This window comes from Pantherophis guttatus, chromosome 14 (genome assembly GCF_059756535.1).
Source record: "Pantherophis guttatus breed Tessera chromosome 14, ASM5975653v1, whole genome shotgun sequence".
NCBI lineage: Eukaryota > Metazoa > Chordata > Lepidosauria > Squamata > Colubridae > Pantherophis > Pantherophis guttatus.
In genome coordinates, this window is record NC_142076.1 from 635,410 (window position 1) to 659,714 (window position 24,305).

Here is a 24,305-nt window from a genome sequence, read left to right on the forward strand (position 1 = left end):
TCAAAGGCTTTAACTAGTTGACATTAGCAGTGACATAAAACAGCTGCAGCAGAAAGAGCTATCCTGTTTTTGAGTTTCACACAAGTATGTTTCCTGTGACAACTGATCCATTTGGGATAGAAATTCTTTTTTAAGCTTTAAACGTTAAACACAAGCTAACTTTGAGACAGTATTTTTAAAAATAAGTTATTTTTGCAAAGGTTAACTGATTTTTAACTGACTTTTTACACATCTTAAATATTGTTTATAGATATTGGCCAGAAATTACATTTCTATTTAGGAGTTCATCCATTTTTAGTATCCTTCAAAGGCTTCCAAAGTGTGTTGAGTATACAATTTAATGCCCAAGAAAATGGGCATTAATGCCTTGAAAATCAAAATTTCCTATGATGTGGTTGGAAGCCATGGGAGTAGCATTATCTTCACCTCAGATTGCTGGATGAATCGTGTTTCATAGGTGTCAGGTACAAGGCATATCACCTGTGATGATGTCACTTCCCCCTTGATTCCCCCCCACAAATCTCATGAACGTTCCTCTGGTAACCTGAAAAAATAATATTCGCTATCAAACTGCTTGTTGTTTATTTTTTAAAAAAGGTTTTAATAGATGAAGAACTAAGGAACCAATTCAATCAAGAATTTCAAATGGGACAAAATTACTTTCATGGAAAATGATTGACCTAATTACTAGAATTTTCTCTTTAACGTTTTGACCAAACATCTGCTCATTTGGCCAGATATACTGTATGCTCACATAAGTGATCAGTTTTGCAATAAAGTCCTGAGAGATTTCAGAAAGCGACAGAAAAAAATCAATCTTACATAATATGACAATACCTTTATTAGCACCAGCCAAAAGTGCAAAAATATAAGCAAATATCTGGGTTGTTCAGAATTGTCATGGGTGAAATGGTAAAAAAAGTCAAGATGACAACCACTTCAATCATGCTATCACAAGTGCCATTTTGGTTTTTTTAATCCTCCCTGTATAACCCTTATTATAAATATTGGGTTTTCTCTTTCAACGCAGTGATCTTTTTTCTTAAGACTGACAAAAACTATTCCATTTCAAAAACAGAGACCATGTTTGCACTCATATTTGATATAGCTCCAGACGCAAACAATTTAGAAGTATCTCCTTCAGAGAAACACCTTTATAATTCCTCTGGAGTTTCTGGCTTCCCTTTCAGCAGGTGTTTCTTCTGAGGGCCCTGAAATCAAAAGCAGAAAAAAAGTGGTTGTCAACATCTCAGACTGCTACAATTAAATGGGCAAAATTGTATGTCAAGGGCTCCTGATGGATTTCTGTGGAAAGGCCTGCCTTACCTCTGTATATTCCTTCATATGTTCTAGACGTGTCCTCGGGTGGGCTATTTGAGCTGCAACTTCACCCCTAAATGGCAGCAAATATTTCATATTATCCAGATCTCTGCTGCCATCTGGGGATGGTCTGACTTTTTGCAGTCCAGATGTTGCAGTTCTATTTCTTGGCCATCTTCAGAGTCAGGTTGCAGCGAGGCCCCACCTAAACACTGCAAAACTGCCTTTGGAAGTCTAACTGTCAGGAGAAGTTCTAACTGGAGAAATTTCCTGACACTTAGAACAATGAATCAGTGGAACAACTTGCCTCCAGAAGTTGTGGGGGCTCCAACCCTGAAGGTTTTAAAGAAAAGATTGGACAACCATTTGTCTGATATGGTATAGTTTCCTATTTGAGCAGGGGGTTGGACTAGAAGACCTCCACGGTCCCTTCCAACTGTTATTCTGAATATCAGTTAATGTGATGGCTCTGACTGAGCAATGGAGGCATTTTAGTTTTCCAGATAGGTATGATAGGATTGCCAGTGTCCGATGATGGATATGGCACAAGAAGAAGAAGATAGATAGGAGAAGAAAGGTTCAACAATACAGTAATACCTGATTCATTTTTCTATGACTTCATTCCACATTTCCAGGGAGAAACAGTAGTTGGGCAGATTTTTCTCCATTTTAAAAAAGGTGATTACATTTCAGTTGGTTTTGTGATCTTTAAAGAACTTCTGCAGTAGCCTGAATCTTCCCCTGCTCAGTTTTTCTTGGGGACCCCAAACATTAGCCACACGTGAAAGGGAAAACATTTATTCTTGTTCATTCGTTTCATATCATAGCAGTTTATAAGGCCTGTTTTATCATCACTTAGGGCTAAACTGCAGGATCTGTAAATGAGAATTATCCAGAAGCCCTACCCGTGGCCTTTGTGCCCCCTTTTAAGAAAAATTCTGCATTGTAGCCTATATTGGATTGTGATCAAAATGTCCAAGATGGTTGAAGAGAGGAGCCTTCCTCAGAGGGGAAGAAAGGAAACAAAGACCATGTCTGAAGCCAGAGGGGGACGAGGTTGCCTCTTCATGTTCCCCCAAACCTGCCATGTCCAATTGCCGAGAAGGAAGAATCCTAGTTTGCAAAATTTAATGTATTTTTACATGCAATTCTCTTCTGTCTTCCATATGGCAAAAAGGAAATCCCTAGGCTCTCCCCTCCCTGGCACACCTGCTGGAAGGGGAAAAACTAAGCAACGGAGGTCCTCTCGGCGATGGATTAGGCTGTCCAAGTCCACAAAGAAAAATGCAAACTTGGCTTGGCCAGAGATTTTCTCCCAAGGCTGATCCCCACAGCAGCTAGGAGGGGTCTGTCTGGCAGAGGCCAATTGCAGCTGTGCCTATTACCCTCAGATTTCTCCTCCCTGGAAACTGGGGCTTGCATGGCGCTATGTTAGACTTCCTGGCCGAAAACCTTTCTTTCTGGGTCACTTTGATCCAATTCTGCTGGGGTCAAGATGGAGGCTCTCTTTTGACAGCGAAAGGAGGGTGTCTCAGACAAGGAGGGTGGAGATGAGGCCAAAGAAAGAGCTTCCATATTATTGTTTAGCAACAAAGAAAAGAAGCTGATGAGAACATTTCATAAATCTTTAGAATCTTGATTAAAAACATAATTGTTAGAACTAAACCTCATTGGGAACAGAAAGGAGATTAAGCTGCACTAGAACAATTTGTGAATGGAAATAGGTTTCCCAGGTGTCCTTAGAATAAAAACTTGAAATAGAGGGATAATTCAAGCTTTACTACCATATATAATGAAAATAAACAGAAAAATTGTTCCAGAATAATCTCACTCTGAATCTCACTGCTTCCTTTCTTAACTAAAAGGCGGGTTTCCAGCTGCTAAAGGAAATAACCAGTTTCGATTGAATCCTGAAGTTAATTTGTGAATGGACCAACAGAATACTTCCCACAGAACTCCTCCAATCTTGGATGACCGAAACAAATCATGGTTTCATATAGAGAACTCCCACCAGTTCGTTTCTCCAGCTTGGGAGGGGTATTTCCCAGCACAAACTCACCATGAAGGCTCGCTTCTCTTGGGCTGTCTGGAAGCAGCCATGGCCAAACTTGGAGGTGGTGTCGATGAATTTCAGCTCCACGGCCTCCAGAGCTTTTCGGCTTGTGTGGACCAGAAGGGACTGGGGAAGCAGGAGGAAAGGGTTACAGCAGAAGCCCAGAGGAGAGGCAGTTCAGAGCCCCAGAATGGTGGAGACTTCTCCAGGCAACAGGTCCAAACACTGGCTGGATTCTTTCCAGGAAACCAGCACAGGGCAGAGATCAAAATCTTGGGCTTGGGCCGGGGAGGCAGCTCCCTCCTCAGCCCTGGAAGCTCAGCAGGAGTCTCTGGGCCAGGCACATTTTCTCAGCTCAGGGGTATGTGGCAGCAGTGAAGTGAAGGGGGACCCTCATTTCTGCTGCCTTGATCTCCTTGAGAAAAGTCAGGATATAAGTGTCATAAGTGCACATGATCTGGGAGCTGGAGTTCATAGCAGAGGGCAGCTACAAATCTATGGGGCAATTTCCCATGCCCCTCACTTAAATTTAGTGCTCAGAATGTATTTTAATTAATGCACAATCATTGCACATCGCGGCAAGAGGAGTGGCAAACAAATTTAATGAATAAATAAAGATTGCAAAAGCCTTTCGTAGGCGAAATTGAGCCCAAAACTAGGTACAGTCTAGAGGGCCTAGATACTTGATTTAGATAATGATGACTAAATATATTTCTTTTTGTTCCTAACATTTACTACCTCCTGTGTTTCCTCTGAGAAATTCAGGCCATTTCTGTAGGGCTTTCACTGAATTTATTTATTTATTATTTATTACATGTATTTATATGCCGCCATTCTCCCGAAGGACTCAGGGTGGTGAACACAAGTTAAGAAACAAGTACAATAAAATCCCATTTTAATTCAAATAATTAATAAATAGTAAATTTCCCATCCCATTTTGTGGTGATCCCTGCAGAAGACTCTAGTGTGCAAGCAATGGCGCTGCTGAGCCTCTTGTTGATGGCTTCCAGGTTTGCTGCCCTGCTCCCAAAGCAGCTGAAATGCTGATTTGCTCAGGCTGAATCCTCCCAGCCTCACCCTCTGGAGAGCAGCAGAAACCACTTTGGATCGGTCAACTCCCACAGATCAACCTTCCCGCCAAAGAGCCACACTTGTCCTTCATCCCTGGACTGCCCTTCACAACACTCAGTCAAGCCCTCACCTTCCTCAGGGTCAGCACCCGCTTCCTGGTACCCAACACACAGCCCTTCACAATGACAAAGTCATTGTTGACTTCTCCGTACTGAGGGAATCCACCCTGGAAGACAGAAAGGTAGAATCGACATCTGCATGAGGGTGGTATTTATTCATTGATGACCCCAGATAGATAGTGGTCCTCCCCAGAAGATACGTCTGACACTTGGGAAGCATGTCACGGCATTCAAAAGAAATGGCTGCCACAAAAAAATTTCACCATGCACAAAATGGCTGCCTTTGCAAGGATGGCCAATTGTAAACATGCCAATGCCGTGACTGGAATACTTTCAGTGACGCTTATAATGCCCCCTGTCAACTTATTCCCATTTTCTAGTTGCAGTCATTTTATAAACACATCAATGGGCACAAATGGAATCCTAAAGCATTATGGTACTTAATGTGCAGAAAATTCCAAAAGCAACAGGCTGCTTCCTAGCAATAGCAATAGCCCTTAGACTTATATACTACTCCACAGAGCTTTACAGAGTCAGCCTGTTGCCCAAACAATCTGGGTCCTCATTTTACCAACCGTGGAAGCAGGGATGGGTTCCTGTCCTTTAGTACCGGTTCGCAATGAGGCAACGCACGCACACGCTTCTGCGCAGAAGCTTTCTGATGACATGGGGGTCGGTGGGCAGAGCCTCCTGCCGGTTTTACTACCGGTTCTATAGAACCGGTCCGAACTGGGGGCAACCCACCACTGCTTGGAAGGATGAAAGGCTTGAGCCAGTCAGGATCAAACTCCTGGCTGTGGGCACAGTCAGCCTGCAATGCTGCATTCTAACCTCTGAGCCAGCAGGGCTCCTACAATTATAGCATTCCATGTGGATTTTTAAACTTAAAATAAATTTGAAACTGCATGCGTGGCATAAGTAAAAAAAGGGGGTTGGTCTTCAACTGTGTAGTCATGACCCCCATTTTGACTGTTTTGATCCCTTCCTGGTAGACAATCCTGAATTTCCTTTGTACCAAACTGCCTACAGCTGGGCTGAGTCCTCTGATCTATTTAACCCATCAAACCCAGATAGCTTTCCCCAGGAGCCACCATTTTCTAGCCTTGTCTCCAGCACAGAAGAGACTTTTCCATCAAGTGATCCAAGATAGGGAAGCCCTGCATCTACTCAGGGATCTCACCTGTGCATCTCCTGAGCTGAAATAATGGTCAGGACTTGGTCAAAGAAAGTCCCCCAGTGCTTCCAAAAATTCTCCCACTGTTCCCAGAACAGCATTAGAAATTTAGAATGCATTTGGGGGAAAATGGATTTTGAAGACAAGATATTGCTTTAAAACATAGGTTTTCATCTTCTTAAAAAGATGGTGCATGAAGAGAAGGATTCGTGATGAGACATCCAAAGGATCATTCTCCAGCCAGAAGAACTAACTTTCCTTCTGGCCTCCTTACCAGTGGAGTGATGGTTTTCTCTGTTGGGTCATAATTGGTGGATGCATTGTTTTTTATGACTTTGCCATCTTCCATGTGGATCCCACGGCCAATGCGATAAACCTAAAAGAAAAAAGATTTTCCAAGTTATCCAACAAACAGGAGAATGAAAGAGAATGGCCACGTCTACCTTGCCCAGTGATGCCTAAGCCCTGTCTCCTTTTGCACACTTGATTCCTGGCCCTCAACCCTGCTCTTACAGGCCACATCAGCACAAAGGAGGCACCAGATGCTGCATTGTTCCGGTCCCTCCTGCCCCGAAAAAATCAGATTTCCTCTGAGCTGTTGAAAGCTGCGTCTTATGAATTCTAGAAGCAAAGGGCTCCTCTGAGTTGACGCCTGGAGACTTCAGGGACATATCCTGCAGCTTTCTAGGCAACAGAACACAAAATCAATTTGCCCTTTTCAGAAAAGTTTTCCTGGTCTTTTAAATCCACCGATAGCCTTTGCAAGCGCACTTTCAAAATATGGCACTAAAGGCTACCACTAATGTTGTAAGAATCATCTATAGAGAGGAAAGCAAGAAGGAAAAAAAAGGTAGATTATATGGGACAGATAGCTTTGGATTGCAAATATAACTTAGGTTTTATATAATAAATTATGTAATTGATTATATTAAAAGGGGAGGCTTCAGTTGTGAAAGACTTCAATTGTTATATATCAGTTTTGTAGTATTAAGTGTTCACCTACAGAAGGCCAAGCAAAAATGACATAAAGAAGCTCTCCTAAAATCTTGGACCTTGTTTGTTTCTTGCTACCAGTTTCTTGGTAAAAACACCCCCCCCACTCCCATCTTGCAGAAGATGCAGAATTAGATGTGTGCTTTGCATAGGCTTTCTCAGAATTTTAACAGCAATTTCAGCAAGGAACGGGAAGTTGCAGTCCTGCCATATTTATAAAATGGGTCTAATCCTGAATTCTCTGCTCCCAGATGAGCCTTGCCATGCACTTGCTAAGCCCGATAACGTCACACCTACCAGCCTTATATATCAAACAGCTGGTGGGTGAGGAGGAAAGATGGATCAGTGGGTTGCAGCTTCTGTTCCCAAGACACTCTGATTCCGCCAGAGGTGGGTGCAATTGGAGGCTGTTTGTGTGTTTGGGCTTCAAATGAATTGGCTGGAGGGGAATCATACCTTCTTGTTGAGTTCTGTGCGGTGATGGTAGCCCTTCTGGCCAGCCCGGGCAATCGAGTAGCCCACCCGGGCAGGGTGCCAGGCTCCAATGCAGGCAACCTTCCGCAGGCCTTTGTGAGTCTTCCTTGGGAGTTTCTTGGTATGCCAGCGACTCGTCACCCCTGTAGAAAGGCAGCCTTGAGGTTAGAGACAGGATGATGAACCTCTAAGTGTCTGAGGTGGGGATGGGAAACTGGTGGCCTTCCAGATGCGGCTGAACTGCCCTCCTTCACCATTAGCCACACGGTTGGGGCTGCTGGAGTTTTAGTTATAGCTACCATACCATATTATAATTGGGATGGGAATTTCCATCACTATGTGGTTGTTAAGTGAGTTTCCACAATTTTATGACCCTTTTTGCTGCCGGCCATTAAGCAAATCACCATAGTTGTTAAGTAAACGATATGGTTGGTAAGTGAATGGCTTCCCCCTATGAGCTTCCTCCATAGACTCTGCTTGTTGAAAGCGATTTGGGAAAGTCACAACTGACGATCACATGACCCCAGGACAGGCAGCCTGTCAAGATTGAACCACTTTGCTTCTTTCAAACCTTACCGCTATTCAATTTGCCAGTGAACTGGGGGGAGGGAAGGGTGGGATGGAGTACTGAGAATTTGTGTATGGACCATGAGAGCCTGGAAGCCATCAAGGTCACAACTGCAGGTGCTTGAGAAGGAGGTAGACTGTTCCCATAACAAAAAGACATCTCATAATTGGACAATGTGATCACATTAGGCAAACATTTGCATGGGAAAACCAGAGCCGGTTCTGATTCTCCAGTACCAAATGGTATATCCAATAAAATTTCACTTTTGGGAATTCAAAGCTCCTGAGAGTGCTTACTTGTTTTGGGTGCGCTAGTTGGACAGTTGACATAGCCATCCTAATGCCAATTGCCAAGTATCTGGATTTTGATTGTATGACAGTGGGGATGCTGCAACTAGGTGTTAAGCCACTTTCTGCAATGCCATTGTATCTTTACGTCACTAAATGAATGTTTGTAAGCCAATGACTACCTGCAATATCTAGAAGGACAAAACAATCTAGCCTTTGGATGGAGAGGAAATGAATGAAGCATTAAAAGAAGAGTTTTAGAAAAGACAACTGAGAAAGTGAAACTCAGGAGAAATTCAAAATCCTTTCTTTTGTTTGGTATAAGGTGCAGTAGGCTTCCAAGATTCCATCACTGAATTCTACCCTACAATAATAAACAGCATCTCTGTCATGTCAGCCATTCCTCTTTCCTGACTTGGCTTTCCTCGATTGAGGATCAGCATCCCTTTATTAGAGAAGAAAAGGGGCTGAAAAAGAACAAATCATAACTGGAATTATGGAAGTGTATTGTAGGCACTCTCAAAAAATGGCTGTCCTGGTTTTCATTTCCTGTTGCGGTTACACCACACCCTTCTGTCTATGCCAACAATCAGTCCTGCCAGCTGCCACAAACTGGTTTGTTCCTCCCTTTCCCCAAAATGCTCTCTACCAACTGGCTTTTAATGGCAAGCTGATCACCTCCCCCAACACAACATGGGGTGTAACCACTCATTAAAGGGGCCATTGCCTCCTTTGAGGCATAGTAGTCTCCTGACCCTCTTCTAAAATATTATTCCAGCAGAAAACATGGGATGCTTCAAGCCAAACTTTAAACCAATGCTTCTCAACTTTGGTAGACTGAAGATGTGTGATTTCAACTCCCAGAATTCTCCATCCAGTCGTTTTAAAAATCTTAAAAGAATTTGAAGTGAGGTTGAGGGTGGAACCTATCAGGCTCCAGGGAAGGTGTGGATATTTCTGGTCAGAAATAAAGAAAAAGCTACTTTTCCCCATATCTTGAATGGCTTCCAGAGTCATTCATCTGGAATACAATCTGTAGTCATACTACTTCCTATCAGCCTTTGATCCAAGAAGTTTCCGGATTTCAGGTCTGCTCCCTCCTACCTTTCATCCCATGCCCTTTGGTGACTCCAATGACATCGATCATCTCATTCTGGCTGAAGACACTGTGCACAGACACCTGCTTTTCCAGCTTCTCCCGAGCCCAGTCAACTTTCTCCGCCACAGAGCCTCCATTGAGCTGGATCTCCATAATATGTGCTTTCTTCTGCCGCATTGGCAGGAGCTTCATCTGCAACCAAAAAACCTCAAAAATTGCACCATGCAGCAGAGGTGGCAAATGTTCATGTTCAACACTTAACTGGCCACAAAGGAAAGGTGCAGGAGTTCTAGCCTCTCCGAACCTTCCACCTGCTTGCAGAATTTGGCTACTGCAAGGGTTGGGACTTTGCGGCTATCGTCTCCATGACACACTTGAGAAGCTTAGTATGTGGGAATAGGTGTGTTTGGGATCAGGGAGAGCACTTCCTTTTGGATTCATGTGCTCTCTCTCACCTGGCCAACTACATTGTGAGAGTACCAATGTTCAGTGAAAAAGGGGACCTACTCAGTCTTCTGAGCAGGAGAGTTGAGGCTATAGAAATTGGGTTGTAATGGAAAGTTCCAATACAGAATTCACTGTCAAATGTTCCTTCATTAGCTGCAGGGAGTAATTGGGCCACCATTCTGACTTGGGCTACATGGTGGAGAGAGAGGGATTCTCAACTGTGCTGCTCTCTGGGGTCTCCCAGCCTGGGCCTTTCCTGGATCACCAGTGGTGGCTCTGAGGGTCAGATTCCTTTGCCTCCCTCTCCTTTGAAGAAGTATGGCAGAGATGAGGGCTCTCTAACCTGGAACAAAAGAGGTCTATGAAGCCAAAAATTGGACAATCATTTGTCTGGAATGGTATTGGATCTCCTGCCTGAACAGCAGGTTGGACTGGAAGACCTCCAAGGTCCCTTCCAACCCCATTATTCTGTGTTCTGTGTACTATGTGAGGCTGCTATGAAGACGCTGTAGTGAAGAAATTGCTTAAATTAGAATGGTGTAATTTCTTGCCATCAGTTGCGATCAGTTAGTTTGAAAAGAGATCTGGGTGAATACCTGGAGGACTAGGCGCCCAATGGCCACTAAAACTGATGGCTCTTGTCTCCCCTCCCCTTGGCATCAGGCCATCAAGAATGCTGCTGTATAAGGACAGGAAAGAGGGCTCCCACCCTCCATTGTTGGCTTGGGGGTTTCCTCAATGCCTCCAGTGGGCCATTGTGTGACCCAAAGACTGGACTAGTGAGGCTGCCATTATTTGAGTAACTCCTGAAAGCAGCAGCAGATTTTTCAAACCAAGGCAGAAGCCACCCCAGACCCCAACCCCCAACTCAGAGGCTGCTTTAACTGACTTGAAGAGCGGGGCTGTGTTTGTGGGAAGTCTGGAGCACTTCAACCAGGACCTAGACTTTGCAGTGCTGAACCAAAAATTACTGAATTCTCTGTTCTGGCTTCATTTAAACATGTTGTGTTTGTGTTTCTTAATCAAAACCAGAGGTGAGAGATAGAAATTCTGTGCATGCTCAGAGCTGGAACCCCAGCTGTCCTTCAGGGAAAAGCATTCAGATTCTGAAAATGAAACCAACACAGCACAGCAGACAACATCTGGCAATGAAGACTTTGTCCAATCAAGCAGAAAGAACCAGTAACAAATCATGAGTGAGTTTGACTAGCAAGTGGGCCAGACAACCCTCCCAGATGTATTCATCTGAGTGTTCCAGAGACATGTGGAAAATGTTCACCTGGGTGTGCACAATGACACGGATGATCTTACAGTATTTCTTCATGGACACAAAGTCCTTCTCCAGCTGCTTCTTCCCAGTCTCATCTTGCCATTTCTTGCAGTACTTAGTGAATGCCTTCTTTTTGCTCTTGTGCCTGAAAAGAAAAGGCAGGGAAAAATCAGATCCAAGGACAACAGGAATTATTTCCAACCAGGCTTTGGCAAGGAAACAGTGCAGAGCCTGTCCTGATATCCACCGCCAGCCTCCATGGCTTGAGAGCAGGATAGCAAGAAGCCCCTTGCTCCAGTGGGGGTTTACCAATCCACAGACAGTGGGGCTCAACTTCAGATTCTTCAGGTAACGGTTGGATACTCACCTCCCAGAAGGACAAGTCCTATCAAAGCCACCAGATGTTACAATCAGGTAACACCCATAATTCTGAGACTGGTTTATGAAAATATTAAACTGATATTCTGATTTAACATGGAGGTTCACAATTCAGGGCTCTGTTCCAGGGGTGAAATGCTCCCGGTTCGGACCGGCTCGGGCGAGTAGGTAGCGATGGCGGCGGGCAGTTGGGAGAACCGGTAGCAAAAATCCCTGCCCCCGCCCCCTATGCCCAGCTGAGCCCCGCGATCATCAGAGCCTTTTTTTTCCTTTTAAATGGCTCTGACCAGCCAAGCTCTGACATCCCAGCTGAGTTGCCTGCTAATCAGGCAACTCAGCTTGGATCGCCAGAGCCATGTAAAAGAAAAGAAAAGTTTCTTTTTTTCTCCCCCCACCCCAGCCTCCAGCTTTGCCTACCTACCTTAGCTGCTGATCGCATGACGATTGCAATCCATGCATCAGCAAGCAACTGAATCTCCCTGCCTGCAATCAAGCTCATCGGTGAGCAGCTCTTTCTGCCTGCCTGCCTTCCTGCCTAGACTTGTGGACTTCAACTACCAGCAAAGCTGGCTGAGGAATTCTGGGAGTTGAAGTCCACAAGTCTTAAAGTTGCCAAAGTTGGAGACCCCTGTTCTATTGGGTAAGTTTTTTTCCCCTTTAGGAGCTTTAAAAAAAATAGTTAATTGGGGTTTTTTTTTAGTTGTACTTTTTTTAGACCTAGCCATTTAAAGTTTAGGAAGTTTTAAATTTAGCTGCTTTTATATAAAAATAAAAATAAAATAAAATAATATTTGTGCAGCTTTCTGAGATTTAGTGTGTTTCTCTCTAACTACACAAACACACAAAATCTCACAAAGCTGTATGTGGAATTTTGTGTGTGTAAAGTGTGAAAGTTTGTTTTTTGGGCTTTTTGTGGCTGTGTGAGGTTCCTGCTTGTTGCAGGGGCCATTTTGGGTCTAGCACAGTTGCTTTTACATTGTGAGTGAGCCTGTTGTGTTGTGTTGTGTTGTGTTGTGTTGTGTTGTGTTGTGTTGTGTGTGTGTAAAGTGTGAAAGTTGTTTTTTGGGGCTTTTTGGGGCTATGTGAGGTTCCTGCTTGTTGCAAGGGCCATTTTGAGACTAGCACAGCTGCTTTTACATTGTGGGTGAGCCAGTTGTGTTGTGTTGTGTTGTGTTGTGTTTTGTAGGTTAGAAAAGGGCAAAGAAGTGACATTGACTTGGCCACGCCCACCCAGTCACCTTACCACCAAACCCCGCCCACTAATTAAGCCACGCCCACAGAACCGGTAGCAAAAAAAATTAGATTTCACCCCTGCTCTGTTCCCAAAGCAGCGAAGTCTTACATTGTATGAGAATTCAGCTATATTTTAATTGTGCTGAATATACTTAAGAAAGTTCCATCACAGTAAAAATTGCAATTGGTAGCCAGGAAAATAGAATAACAGAGTTGGAAGGGACCTTGGAGGTCTTTTAGTCCAACCCCCTGCTTAGGCAGGAAACCATACACCACTTCTGACAAATAGTTATCCAATATCTTTTTTAAAATTTCCACTGTTGGAGCATTCACAACTTCTGCAGGCAAGTTGTTCCACTTATTAATTGGTCTCACTGTCAGGAAATTTCTCCTTAGTTCTAAGTTGCTTCTCTCCTTGATGAGTTTCCACCCATTGCTTCTTGTCCTGCCCTCAGGTGCTCTGGAGAATAGCTTGACTCCCTCTTCTTTGTGGCAACCCCTGAGATATTGGAACACTGCTATCATGTCTCTCCTAGTCCTTCAATCCTTCAAATACCTACAGTCCAGCAGAACCACTGATTTTACTGTTCCAAAACATTGGGTGTGTATTCATAATTACACTTTTAGCCTACAAAGCATTTCCAAAGCACAGCTATGAGTCAAAGTTTTCCTGTTTAAGTAGAGCTTTACCCTTGCTCACTCACACTGACCCCCTCCTCACCAGTTCTTGTAGAAACGTCTTCGGCATTCATCACTTATATGTTCTGCAAAGATGGTTTTGAAATTTCTCAGCCCCCTTGGCGTCTCGATATAGCCCACTAGCCCAACGACCACCAATGGCGGAGTTTCGATAATAGTGACAGCTTCCACTTCCTCTCGTTTAGAGATTTCTGGAAATTAAAGGAGGAAAAAGACTGAGGATGTGATCCAGGAAGGCTTCATGGTGGGGTTCCCATATCCAACTAAGCCATAAGGTGATTTCTTTCACAAACCATGATTTATAGTTCTTTGGGAGGGGACATATGAAGCCTACCATTGTAAAATATAAACCATGGGTTATGGCTAAATTGTTGCAAAAACCCAGCCAGTTGAGGTTTGTTGAATTAACAAAAAGCAACCACAGATAAATACAATATTTATGCAGTTCAATGTATTTCCGATTTGATATCCATTGGTGAGGGCCTCCTTCCACACCAGCATGTACCCTCTGCACATGGGTGGCAGTCCCAACACTTTGGGAGAGGCTGGTTTGGGTAGAGTTTTTCTACAAAAAAAAAAATCCCCACAATAAGTCACATAGAAATGTATACCTTGAGTGTTTCCATTTCCCACAAGTATCAGATACTTCCATTCTCTTCTGCCTTGGTCAGACCAGGGCAGAGTACTACCTTGAATACTCTGCCCTGGTCTGAGCACAATATTCTAGGAAGGATTGAAAGTGGAAGAGATAAAAGGAAGGAATGAGGAAGATTAGATCAAAGGAACTGGGTATGTTTGGCCTTGAGAAGAGACCTGTGGTGGAATGTAGTCTGGATTCCCAGGAGGGAGGGGCAGTGGAGCATGGAAAGTTTGATCAGGAGAGAGGGTTAAAAAACGGCTCCCCCCAATTATTTCTAAAGTATATCCATAGTGTAAAGTATTTATTGGATATACTTTATATCCATAAAGTATATCCAATAAAGCAAATAGTTGCTTTATTCTGACAAGATTCTCTCTGTAAGTGAAGAACAATACAAGAAACTGGTCAGAAGTAATTCCAGATGTTGTTTCTGGTTCTTGGGACCTCACAAGAAGGCTGAAAGTAAGGATGGAACATGATAACACTTTTCAAGCGCCTGGAGATTTCAAATAGGCCAAGATCCTGCCAGCATGTGGGACATGGAATAACCTAGGCAAAGACAGAGCTGTGAGTCCTGTATTTGACTAGGAGAGCATCAGGAAACCTGTGTGGTAACTAGACAAAAAGACTAAAGAGAACAAGAAGCAAACGACTTCCCTAAGTACATGGATGTAACCAGGAGTGAACTTACCTTGAGGAGGAGGAAAAACTTGGTATTAAATTTGAAAACAAACTCTTACAAGAAAGAGTAGTTTGCCAAAGAAACCAGTACCTAAGGTAACAGTGGTCTGCCCTTTTATGGGTGAGTTCAAATAGAAGCCTGATTGTGGGCCACTTGTCAGGCATGCTTTAATTTGCCTGGACTTGGTGGCCACTGTAGCCCCTTCCAGTTGCTGAGGTCCATGAAAGTCAGGAATAGAATTAAGCAAACGTGGCACATACTTAGTCCTGATCTATGAAGTTCCCGCAGGATGTGAGTCATGCCAGCTTTATAGCCCAGGAAGGCTGTCAGGTGGACTGGTTTGCTGAGATCATCCTTGGGCCAACTCTTCACTTTTCCTCGATGTCGGCGGCTCCTCTTATGAGGAAGGAAGCCCAGGTGGCCATGCCTGGGAGCTGAAAACTTCCGATGAGACTGGAAAAGTTAGGGGAGGGGTGGGGAAGAGCAGCTAGTTACTACTGTGATCTTGCAAAGATCATGAAAACCTTGTCAGAGAAGACAGGAAATAAAAAGTCCCAACACATCTGGAGCAGATGTGTGAAAAAACCTTGGATTCTCAGCAGACTCAGGCACAAAATGTGCAATACTAGGCTTGAGGCAACAGATTAAGGGTGATAATATTCAACTAGACTAGGCAACTCTTTCTAAGGATCAATTACCAGCCAATTCCTTTGCCCTCTTTAGACACACCAAATATTTAAGCTAAACTATACTCTCCAAATACAAGAAGGCATTCTGTCTGGCTCAGAAGGGATATAAAAGGGGCAAGGCTTTGCCCAGATGACAGATGGGCTGCTGAAACTGTAAGTCACATTTTTTTATCATTTGTTTTTGTTGCTACTCATTTAGAGTTGATAACCCCACGCTTAGACAAACTCCCTGGGTGTCCCAACCAGTTTTGTTTACATTTTTTTACTTTTGGATACATGTGATTCTGTTACTTTCAATATAGTATATACGTAAAATGCATAGCAATATGCCCAATTTATTTTATGATATTTTCTTTCATATATGTAATCCGTTTATGGTATCAAGTTTTATTATGTATTTGTTACTGATTGCAATAAAGATTCTATTCTATTCCAGGTTGAGTAAAGTCTGCTCCATATGTGAAATCATCTATTTTTAGGTTTAGTAGTCTCACAACAAAGAAAGAGGTTTTTCCACCCTGTTCATACAATATGCTAAGTAAATAAGTGAGTAAACAAACAAACAAGCAAATAAATAAATAAGTGAATAAGCCATATTCCCATTGGGTTCATGTAATAAACCTTGGCTGCCATCCCACATTACTTGGCTTCCTGGATGCCCTGACATGCCTAAAGCTGTCAAAAAGCAAATCGCATTTTGGCCTTTGGTGCTGGGTGAACAGAGTACTAATTCCTAATAAGGCACTAATTCACATGTGCTTTTGACACATTTTGCAGAGAATATCGTCACTTCAGAATCCAGTGAATTAAAGGCCATTGAAGTAATAACTACACTCACATTTGGAACTCTTAAATTGGTATATTTTCCTAATGCTTCTTAATGAACAATCATTTTCTTCCCAATTCAGATACAATATGAAAAAGTAGTTCAACAAAACTTACAGAATTCCCTCCCCCCTCCCCCCAATTCAGCTTACGTTACAAATGTCTAAACTCTGGCATCAAATATTACTTTTTAGTTACTATTCTAAGAACTGGGATAGCCCAGATCTTAAGAGTTTGTGCACCCAATTCTGCCTGTGACTGGCTTGGTCTGAGCTTTCACATCAGGAGCCCTTTTCCTCTCCCAATGAGATTCCCACTTGGAGGAGATTATTAACTACTTTAAGCAAAGATGGCCTGATGGCTCCAGAGCATTTCAATAATTTTGTACACTATTTCCAAGATGCTGTGTTCCTCCCCCACTTAAGGTGTGATGAGCAGAGTCCTGCAGCTGAATAACGGAGTTGGAAAGGGCCTTGAAGGTTACCTAATCCAACCCCCTGCTCAAGAAGGAGACTTATGCCATCTTGGATAAATGGTTGTCCAATCTCTGCTTACAAACCTCCTGTAAATGGAGCACCCATAACCTCTGGAGGGAGGCTAATGTTTAAGTTGAATTTAAATGCAAATAAGATTGTACTCTAGATATAGTTTGTAATCCACAGATGTGTTAAAAAATGGCATATGAATAAAAGATGAAAAGAATAAAATATCAGCTGAAAAGAAAAAATAGTATTTCAGCTGAGAGTAAAAAATGAAATATCAGTTTGGATCAAGTGTAAAAGATGATAGAAAAGTAATAGTTTGCAATAATACTGAAGAGGTTATTTCCTTTAAAAATGTTGTAGTCGTTACAGGTGGTAAAGTGATAATTGCAGATGCATAGAATCTGCCATATCTTACTGCAGTTTTATTATCCTTGTAAATCAGTTTACAATCCTCATGAATTTGCAATCTTGCTTTGTGGTTTATGGAAATAAGCCTTACCTTGAAACAGCCACAGACTCTCTAGTGTAAGTGAAGCCTTGCAGTGTAAACAAAGTCTTGAATAAAGGATCATTCAGATTTCTCAGGATCATTCAATATAATAAACATTTATATTCAGTTCATTCAGAATCATTTAGTTCATATAAAATATAAAGATCAGCTCAGAGGTTATAATATAATATGCAGTGCTTATGGTTGGAGGAAAAAACCCACCTTTCCAAAGATTTGTGCCTAATTCATTTTTCAATTGTATCTTTGAAAGTATGTAGAGTTAATGATTAAAAAACTATGTAGTTAATATTGAAAAAATTAAAGAGTACAGTACCGTTTATATAAGATAATAAATGCTGAATTGCTGTGATTTGTCGCTTTCTTTCCCCAACAAAGAGTGCCGACAGTCACACTCCTCAGTTGAAGTCACCACAGTAAAACTTTGCATCCAAATAAAACTTTGTTTTCCACAAACTCTTCTCTTCTCTCCAACTCCAGTTTTTCCTCATTCACTCATTTTCCTGTGGGTGCAATTCTGTGCCTATTTAGAGTTTTTGACACTTTTGAAGAGACAATTTCTGGTCATCAGTGAAGAGAGAAGTAGTTACACCTCTGCTCCTCACGCTTCATTCTATTCCATTTGATTTTGAAGAGAATCACTTTTAAAAAATGGGAGATTTGGTTTCAAAGAGAAGGTGATGCTCCAAGGCAGGGAAGAGGATCCTGGGTCCTTGTTTGAGGGAGCTATCTTTGCACCCTTCAAAATGCTCTTTTCCCTTTGAATCCTTTGAGGACGGCAGGCCAGTTTGAGAACTGCTGATCTAAAAGACATAATTGACGAAAGGCTACAAAGTACGAACTCAATGACGTCCCTCTCACTCTGCTCCCTGGACCAAATCTAGGTGTCATTTTTACCCGTTGAAGATACGGGTGAAGATGGGGGGCCAATTGGTCAGCACAGACAAAAGCAAGGAGTTATCTTGTCTGGGCCTGGAGCTTTTCCTGGCTTTTGTCTGTGAAATAGGTCTTGCACTTCGTTTTCTGTGATCACTAGGGGTTGTGAACCCAATGGGATGGGGTCAGTTGTAGGAGGCTTGGCTGTTGTTGGTGTGTCTGAGATGGGGGTTGTGGAGATGGATGGCTGTAATTTCCTTTCAAACCTGCAGTAAAACACGTTCAGGTCATCTGCCAGTTGCTGATTTCCTTCAGCCTCGGAAGGTTTGCCATAGCCGGTGATATTTTTAAGAGTTTTCCACGTTTGCTGGTTCATTTGTTAAGAACTGATTCCTTAGCTTTTCAGAGTAGCTTCTTTTTGCTGCTCTGATCTCCCTTGTTAATACATTTCTGGCCTGATTGATCAGCATTTTATCACCTTTGCTGTAGGCTTCCTCTTTGGAACGATGTAGCTGTATAAGTTTAGCTGTGAACCAAAGTTTGTTGTTACTGTATATTCCCATGTTCCTGGTGGGTACACAGAAGCTGACACACTGCAGACTGTGAGTTCATCTACGTCTGCAGAGGTACTTTCAAAAACATTCCAATCAGTGCAGTCAAGGCAGGCCTGTAGCTTTAACTTTGCCTCCTCCGTCCAGGTCTTCACTGATTTAATTGTTGGTTTTGTGATTTTAAGTCTTTGCCTGTAAGCAGGTACAAGGTGAATCATGCAATGATCAGAGGGTCCCACAGCTGCTCATGGTAAGGACCGATAAGCATCTTTTAGTGTTGTGTAGCAATGGTCTAAAGTATTCTTGCCTCTAGTGGGACAATTGACATGCTGAAAGTATTTTGGTAGCTCTTTCCTTAAGTTTGCCTTGTTTAGATCTCCCAAAATAATGGCCAGTGAATCGAAGAATTTGGCTTCAGCCTCCATAATTTGGTCAGCTAGAGTTCATAATGCACACAGGCTTGTGGTGGGACATAAACAGCAATTAGAAGAAATGAGGAAAATTCACGAGGCGAATAGTATAGTTTGCAGTTGATAAATAATAGATTTTACTGTGGCTGCTATGCTGGAGGGAGAAGCGATGGACTCAGTTTCTGTACTAATGCAGCCTGTAAATGTGTGGGGTTTTTTTTTGAAAAGTATTTTTTTATTTTTTTCCAACATAAAACATAAAATATATCTTTCAAGAGCGAAGTCTCGATCCGGTCATAGATAGGTACAATCACTTAGATATTAAAAAGCTCCATTCACAATCTTCCATTACATCTTTTAAAATTAAAAATCAGAACAAAAAAAATTTTTTTTAAAATTATCTTATCTAATATCTTGACCAGAACTGTTCTATTATATCACCACCAATTTAATTTCCAAATAGATTTTATATACCCATTTATTTATTTTATTTTTATTTAATTTAATTTATATACCGCCCTACTCCTGAAGGACTCAGGGTGGTGAACAGCCACAAGATAAAAATACATCATAGAAAAGTTAAAAACCATTTAAAAGTACATTAAATAATTTTGGCCCAAAAAACGAATTTAAAAACACCCAATTTGGATGGGTTGAGCCTGAGTCTGTTTCTCCCCATCCAGATCCGCACGGCCTCCAGGCACCGGGACATCACTTCAAGGGCATCACTGGGGTGGTCCGGGGTGGAGATGTACAGCTAGGTATCATCAGCGTACTGATGGTACTTCACCCAGAAACTACGGATGACCTCACCCAGTGGCTTCACATAAATGTTGAACAGAAGGGGCGAGAGGACCGACCCTTGTGGCACCCCACATATAAGGCGCCTTGGGGTCAACCTCTGCCCCCCTGCCAACACAGACTGCGACTGGTTGGAGAGAAAGGAGAACCACCGCAACACGGTGCCCCCCACCCCCAACTCTTCCAACCGGTGCAGCATGATACCATGGTCGATGGTATCAAAAGCCGCTGAGAGGTCTAATAGGACCAGGACAGAGGAACAATCCCTGTCCCGAGCCCTCCAGAGATCATCAACCAGCCATTTCCTGCTGCACCCAGGCCTGAAGCCCGACTGGAACAGATCCAGATAAACCAGTGTTTCCCAAAGTGTGGTACGCGTACCCCCAGGGGTACGGGAAGAGTTTGGTGGGGGTACGCGTTGCACCGGAGTTTGGTGGGGATCACGTGGGAATATCCACTGCACCGTGCTTAGCTGCACCCACAGAACAAGGAAAGAAATAGGCGCGTATCGCAGTTTTTACACGGGAACTGGGGCCATCGTACATGGTATCGCAACTCATTATGGCAGGAACTTCTGCGCATCCTTCGCGCAGCTCGGGTTTGGCCATTTTTAAACTGCGGGAACATTAACAGTTGACGTTGAGCCGCAGAGCTGTTTAAATGCCGGAGAATTGCAGTGTTATCTAACGGTTAGAGTTAAAGCATATGTTTTTTATGAGGGGTACTCAGCGTTACGAAAATTATAGAAGGGGTACACATATGTCAAAAGTTTGGGAAACACTGAGATAAACCGTTTCATCCAGGTACTGGGGAAGCTGTTGCGCCACCACTCTCAACAACCTTTGCCACAAAGCGAAGGTTGGAGACTGGACGATAATTTGCTAACACTGCCAGGTCCAGGAAAGGCTTCTTGAGGAGAGGCCTCACCACCCCCTCTTTCAAGGCGGCGGGAAAGTCACCCTCACTGAATGAAGCATTTATAATCCCCTGGAGCCAGCCTCATGTCATCTCCCGAGAGGCCAGCACCAACCAGGAGGACACAGGTCCAATGAACATGTGGCTGCGCTCAGTCTACCCAGAATCCTGTCCACGTCTTTGGGAGTCACAGGATCAAACTCTTCCCAGATAACATTCTCAAGACCTGCCTCCATCATCCCTCCTGAATCTACCCAGTGAGAGTCCAAGTCTTCCTGAATCTGAGCGATTTTATCATACAGATACTGCACAAAGTCCTCGGCCCTGCCCTCCAAGGAGTCCTCCCGTGCTCCTGGTGGAGGAGGGAGCGGGTCACTCTAAACAGGGCGGCTGGGCGATTATCTGATGACGCAATAAGAGTGGCAAAATAGTTACATTTTGCCGCTTTTATCGCCACTAGATAAGTCTTAATATGGGATCTTACCAGTGTTCAGTCGGATTCAGAAAGGCTGGCCCTCCAACTGCTCTCCAGGCATCTTTTCCGGCGCTTCATCTCCCTCAGCTCCTCGGTGAACCAAGGAGCCTGGTGAGACCGGCCCCGGGTCAGAGGCCGCAAAGGCACGACCCGATCCAAAGCTCCAGCGGCCGCCCTATCCCAGGCACCTACTAGATCTTCAGTCGAGGCGTGAGCCAGAGCCTCAGGGAATGGCCCAAGCTCCGTCTGGAACCTATCAGGTTCCATCAGGCACCTGGGGCGGTACCATCTCATAACATTACAATTTTATCGACATACATCTTAGTTTCAAATTGACTACAGCTCTATTTTTTATTTCAATTTATAAATCAAAGTTCTATCCATATTTCTTAGTCTTTAGACCCCTTCATCAAATCTTTAAAAAAAAAAAAACTTTATCAATTTACCTTTAATTTTACATATTTCATATTACATAGATTTATCTCAAAATCCATATTCTCCTTTATTTCTCCACCTATTGTTTGGCTGATTTCCAGCATATTTTATTTTGGCTGATTTCCAGCATATTTTCCTCCATACCTCCAATTTTTGGCTGATTTCCAGCATGTTTTATTTTGGCTGATTTCCAGCATAGTCACCTCCAAATCTCCCACTATTATTTGGCTGATTTCCAGCATATTCTCCTCCAAATCTCCACCACGTGTAGCTGATATACCAGCATGCTTTCCTCCATGCCTACTTCTATTATTTTAGCTGTTTTATTTTAACAAATTCACAGCATATTACATAAATTGCTTTTTCAACGCATTCACCCACAATTTTTAACTCAACATTATTTTAACAGATATTTTCTCACATATTTTCTCCTGGATTGTACATTTCCTTTAAAGTCATCACTCTTCATATTTATTTTAAAATTCAAAAATTCATTTAAGCATTCAAAACATTTAAAAGCTCATATTCTCATTCAATCATTTATAATCTTATTTCATGACCAAATTAGTATATGTGTATTTATATAATCAAGTTTAAAAGGAATGGAAGTAAAAAGTAAAAAAGGAAACAGAGAGAGAGGAGAGAGTAAAAGTAAAGAGGAAAAAAGAAGGAAAAGAAAAGAAAGAAATCAAAGGGGAAAGAAAGAGAAAGAAAACACCTCATATTAGTATTCAGGCTTCAGATATGCATTAAACATTACATTTCCATTTTAATCAAATTATATTATTTTTCTTATCTTGCAGGCCACTATATTCCATTTCTTTCCCCCCCCCCAATCTGTCCAAAACTGTTCCTTTTCAATTTCAATATTATCAAAGTTAAAAGTTCTATAAAGTTTAGTTCTTTTATTTATTTTATTTATTATTTATTTATTTATTTTTTTTTATATGCCGCCCTTCTCCGGAGACTCAGGGCGGCTTACAATGCGCTAAGCAATAGCCTTCATACTTTTTTGTATATTTATACAAAGTCAGCTTATTGCCCCCACACACCGGGTCCTCATTTTACCTACCTTAGAAAGGATGGAAGGCTGAGTCAACCTTGAGCCTGGTGAGAATTGAACTCACAGTAATTGCAGGCAGCTGGATGATAAATGCTGCCTTAGTAGGAGGCATTAGCCTCCTACGCCACTCAGGCTCAGGCTTTGTGTCTTCTTTTCCATATATGGTATTGTCTTTTCTTTTATTACCACGCCCTTTTCTTTTGTTGCTGTGCTTATTAGTTCAATTATAATTGTTCCATTTTATTTCTGCTTTCTTTCCATCAATAAAACATCCACTAGACAGATTGGATATCTCCAGAGTCAAACCTCCTTGATTGTTGCCAAAATAATCCAGTTTAAATAGCAAGACACATAATTTTTCTTCCAAGCCGCAAGCAGTCCACATTTGCACTTTCACTTCGTCACAGCATCTCCATTTTTTTAATTGTATAGTTATCCACTTGTCTTTTCCTTTTGTTTTAAAAAGTTCCTGTTTATCGCCTCTTTCCTCTTTCTCTCTTCAAACATAGTCCATTCCCATTTAAAAAAAAGAAATTTTTAAAGTTTTGTAACTTTCAAAAAAAAAAACTATCATTCCAAATCGGTCAGTGATAGCAATAATTCATTAATGGGTCTTTTCCTCCTGTAAAGTATTTTACTGGATCTTCTTGTCCCGGTAGTCTACAGCTGCTAAGTAAGGCTAGGGGCAGTAAATGTGTGGTTTGTGTGGCTGCCTTTGATACCAGCTACGTTTACTTCCAGGGGTTCCTATTCCACTCTACCATTTTGTATGGGCTAAAATACACAAAAACCCCTCCAAACCTCCCAACTAAATAGAACTGCCCCCCCCAAAAAAACCCACAAGTACACGAAACCCTTTAGTGTAGATGTCAAGATTTGGTCTATACCAATTGCAGATATGAAAACCTCTGAGGAACAGAGCTGCAGGGGCTCGCCTGCATGTCCAGAGGTACACAGCAGGTGGTGGCTTGATGGCTTTGAAGAAAATCTCCTGCAAAGAGCCTTTCTTCCCCAGAGGGATCAGCTCCAAGAGGCAGGGGGAAAACTCATCTCAGGTCTTCATAATTTGCTATCCGCTGTTTAACATTCTGACCAGTCTGTATCTAATTTAAACTTGAGCCCTGTCATCATCAGCAGTTGGTGCAAGGCTACCTATTGAAGGGGAAAAGGGCCCAAATAGGAAGCACCAAATTGGGGAGGGGAGGCAATCTGCTGTGGGAGGACACTGAAATCAGAACAAGAGGGATAAGCCCTGTTGATGCCTGCCGAGGGGCAGAAGTGGGGATCCCGACTGGCCTTCCCTTGAAAGCCTCCTGCAAGTCGTTGCCTTCAGACACCAACTACCCCCCACCACCACCTCTCTCCATGGCCCCACAAAGGCCAGGCCCATCGCTTGCCAGTACCATTATCCGACGTCTTCAGCCAAGGCTGCCGAGAGAGAAAGAGGCTACCAGCAAGTGCCTGGCTTGCCTAATGCCAAAGATGTTTCTCTCTCCCCAAGACATAAATTTAGCAGCTGGCTTCATTCTGGTGCACTATCCATTTCACCCTCGGGAGGGCTGACGGGTCGAGCATGTTGGGAGATAAAAGGTCACTCTCGACAAATATATCACCCACCACCAGCCACTGCCTCCCCAAACGCAATTCTACTTCTTGGTGCAGCCCACCCCACAGCCGAGTAGGAAGCCGATGGAGAGGGGAGCCTCTTCTGTCCCTTTGCCATTCAGCCCTGAGCCCAGACAAAATGGGCTTCCCTGGGGGGGGG

General features: G+C 42.8%; 1 protein-coding gene across 1 annotated transcript; it reads right to left on the bottom strand.

Annotated features, from left to right (window-relative positions):
• Positions 1 to 823: 823 nt before the first annotated feature.
• RPL3L (ribosomal protein L3 like) lies at positions 824 to 24,220 on the bottom strand. Its single transcript, XM_034420677.3, has 10 exons — positions 23,944 to 24,220; positions 14,768 to 14,960; positions 13,208 to 13,376; positions 10,885 to 11,020; positions 9,164 to 9,350; positions 7,187 to 7,347; positions 6,012 to 6,113; positions 4,575 to 4,670; positions 3,380 to 3,499; positions 824 to 1,211 (listed from the first exon to the last, which is right to left on the bottom strand). Exons 1-10 carry the CDS (start codon positions 23,944 to 23,946, stop codon positions 1,155 to 1,157), a joined length of 1,224 nt encoding a protein of 407 aa, XP_034276568.1. The 5' UTR covers positions 23,947 to 24,220; the 3' UTR covers positions 824 to 1,154.
• Positions 24,221 to 24,305: the final 85 nt, after the last annotated feature.

What these genes read in the sequence shown, in the direction of transcription:
- RPL3L (XM_034420677.3), bottom strand. An exon ending in AGAAAACCATCACTCCACTG is followed by an intron (nt 4,671 to 6,011) that starts GTAAGGAGGCCA and finishes TCTGTCTTCCAG; the next exon opens with GGTGGATTCCCTCAGTACGG. An exon ending in GGGTGCTGACCCTGAGGAAG is followed by an intron (nt 3,500 to 4,574) that starts GTGAGGGCTTGA and finishes CTGCTTCCCCAG; the next exon opens with TCCCTTCTGGTCCACACAAG.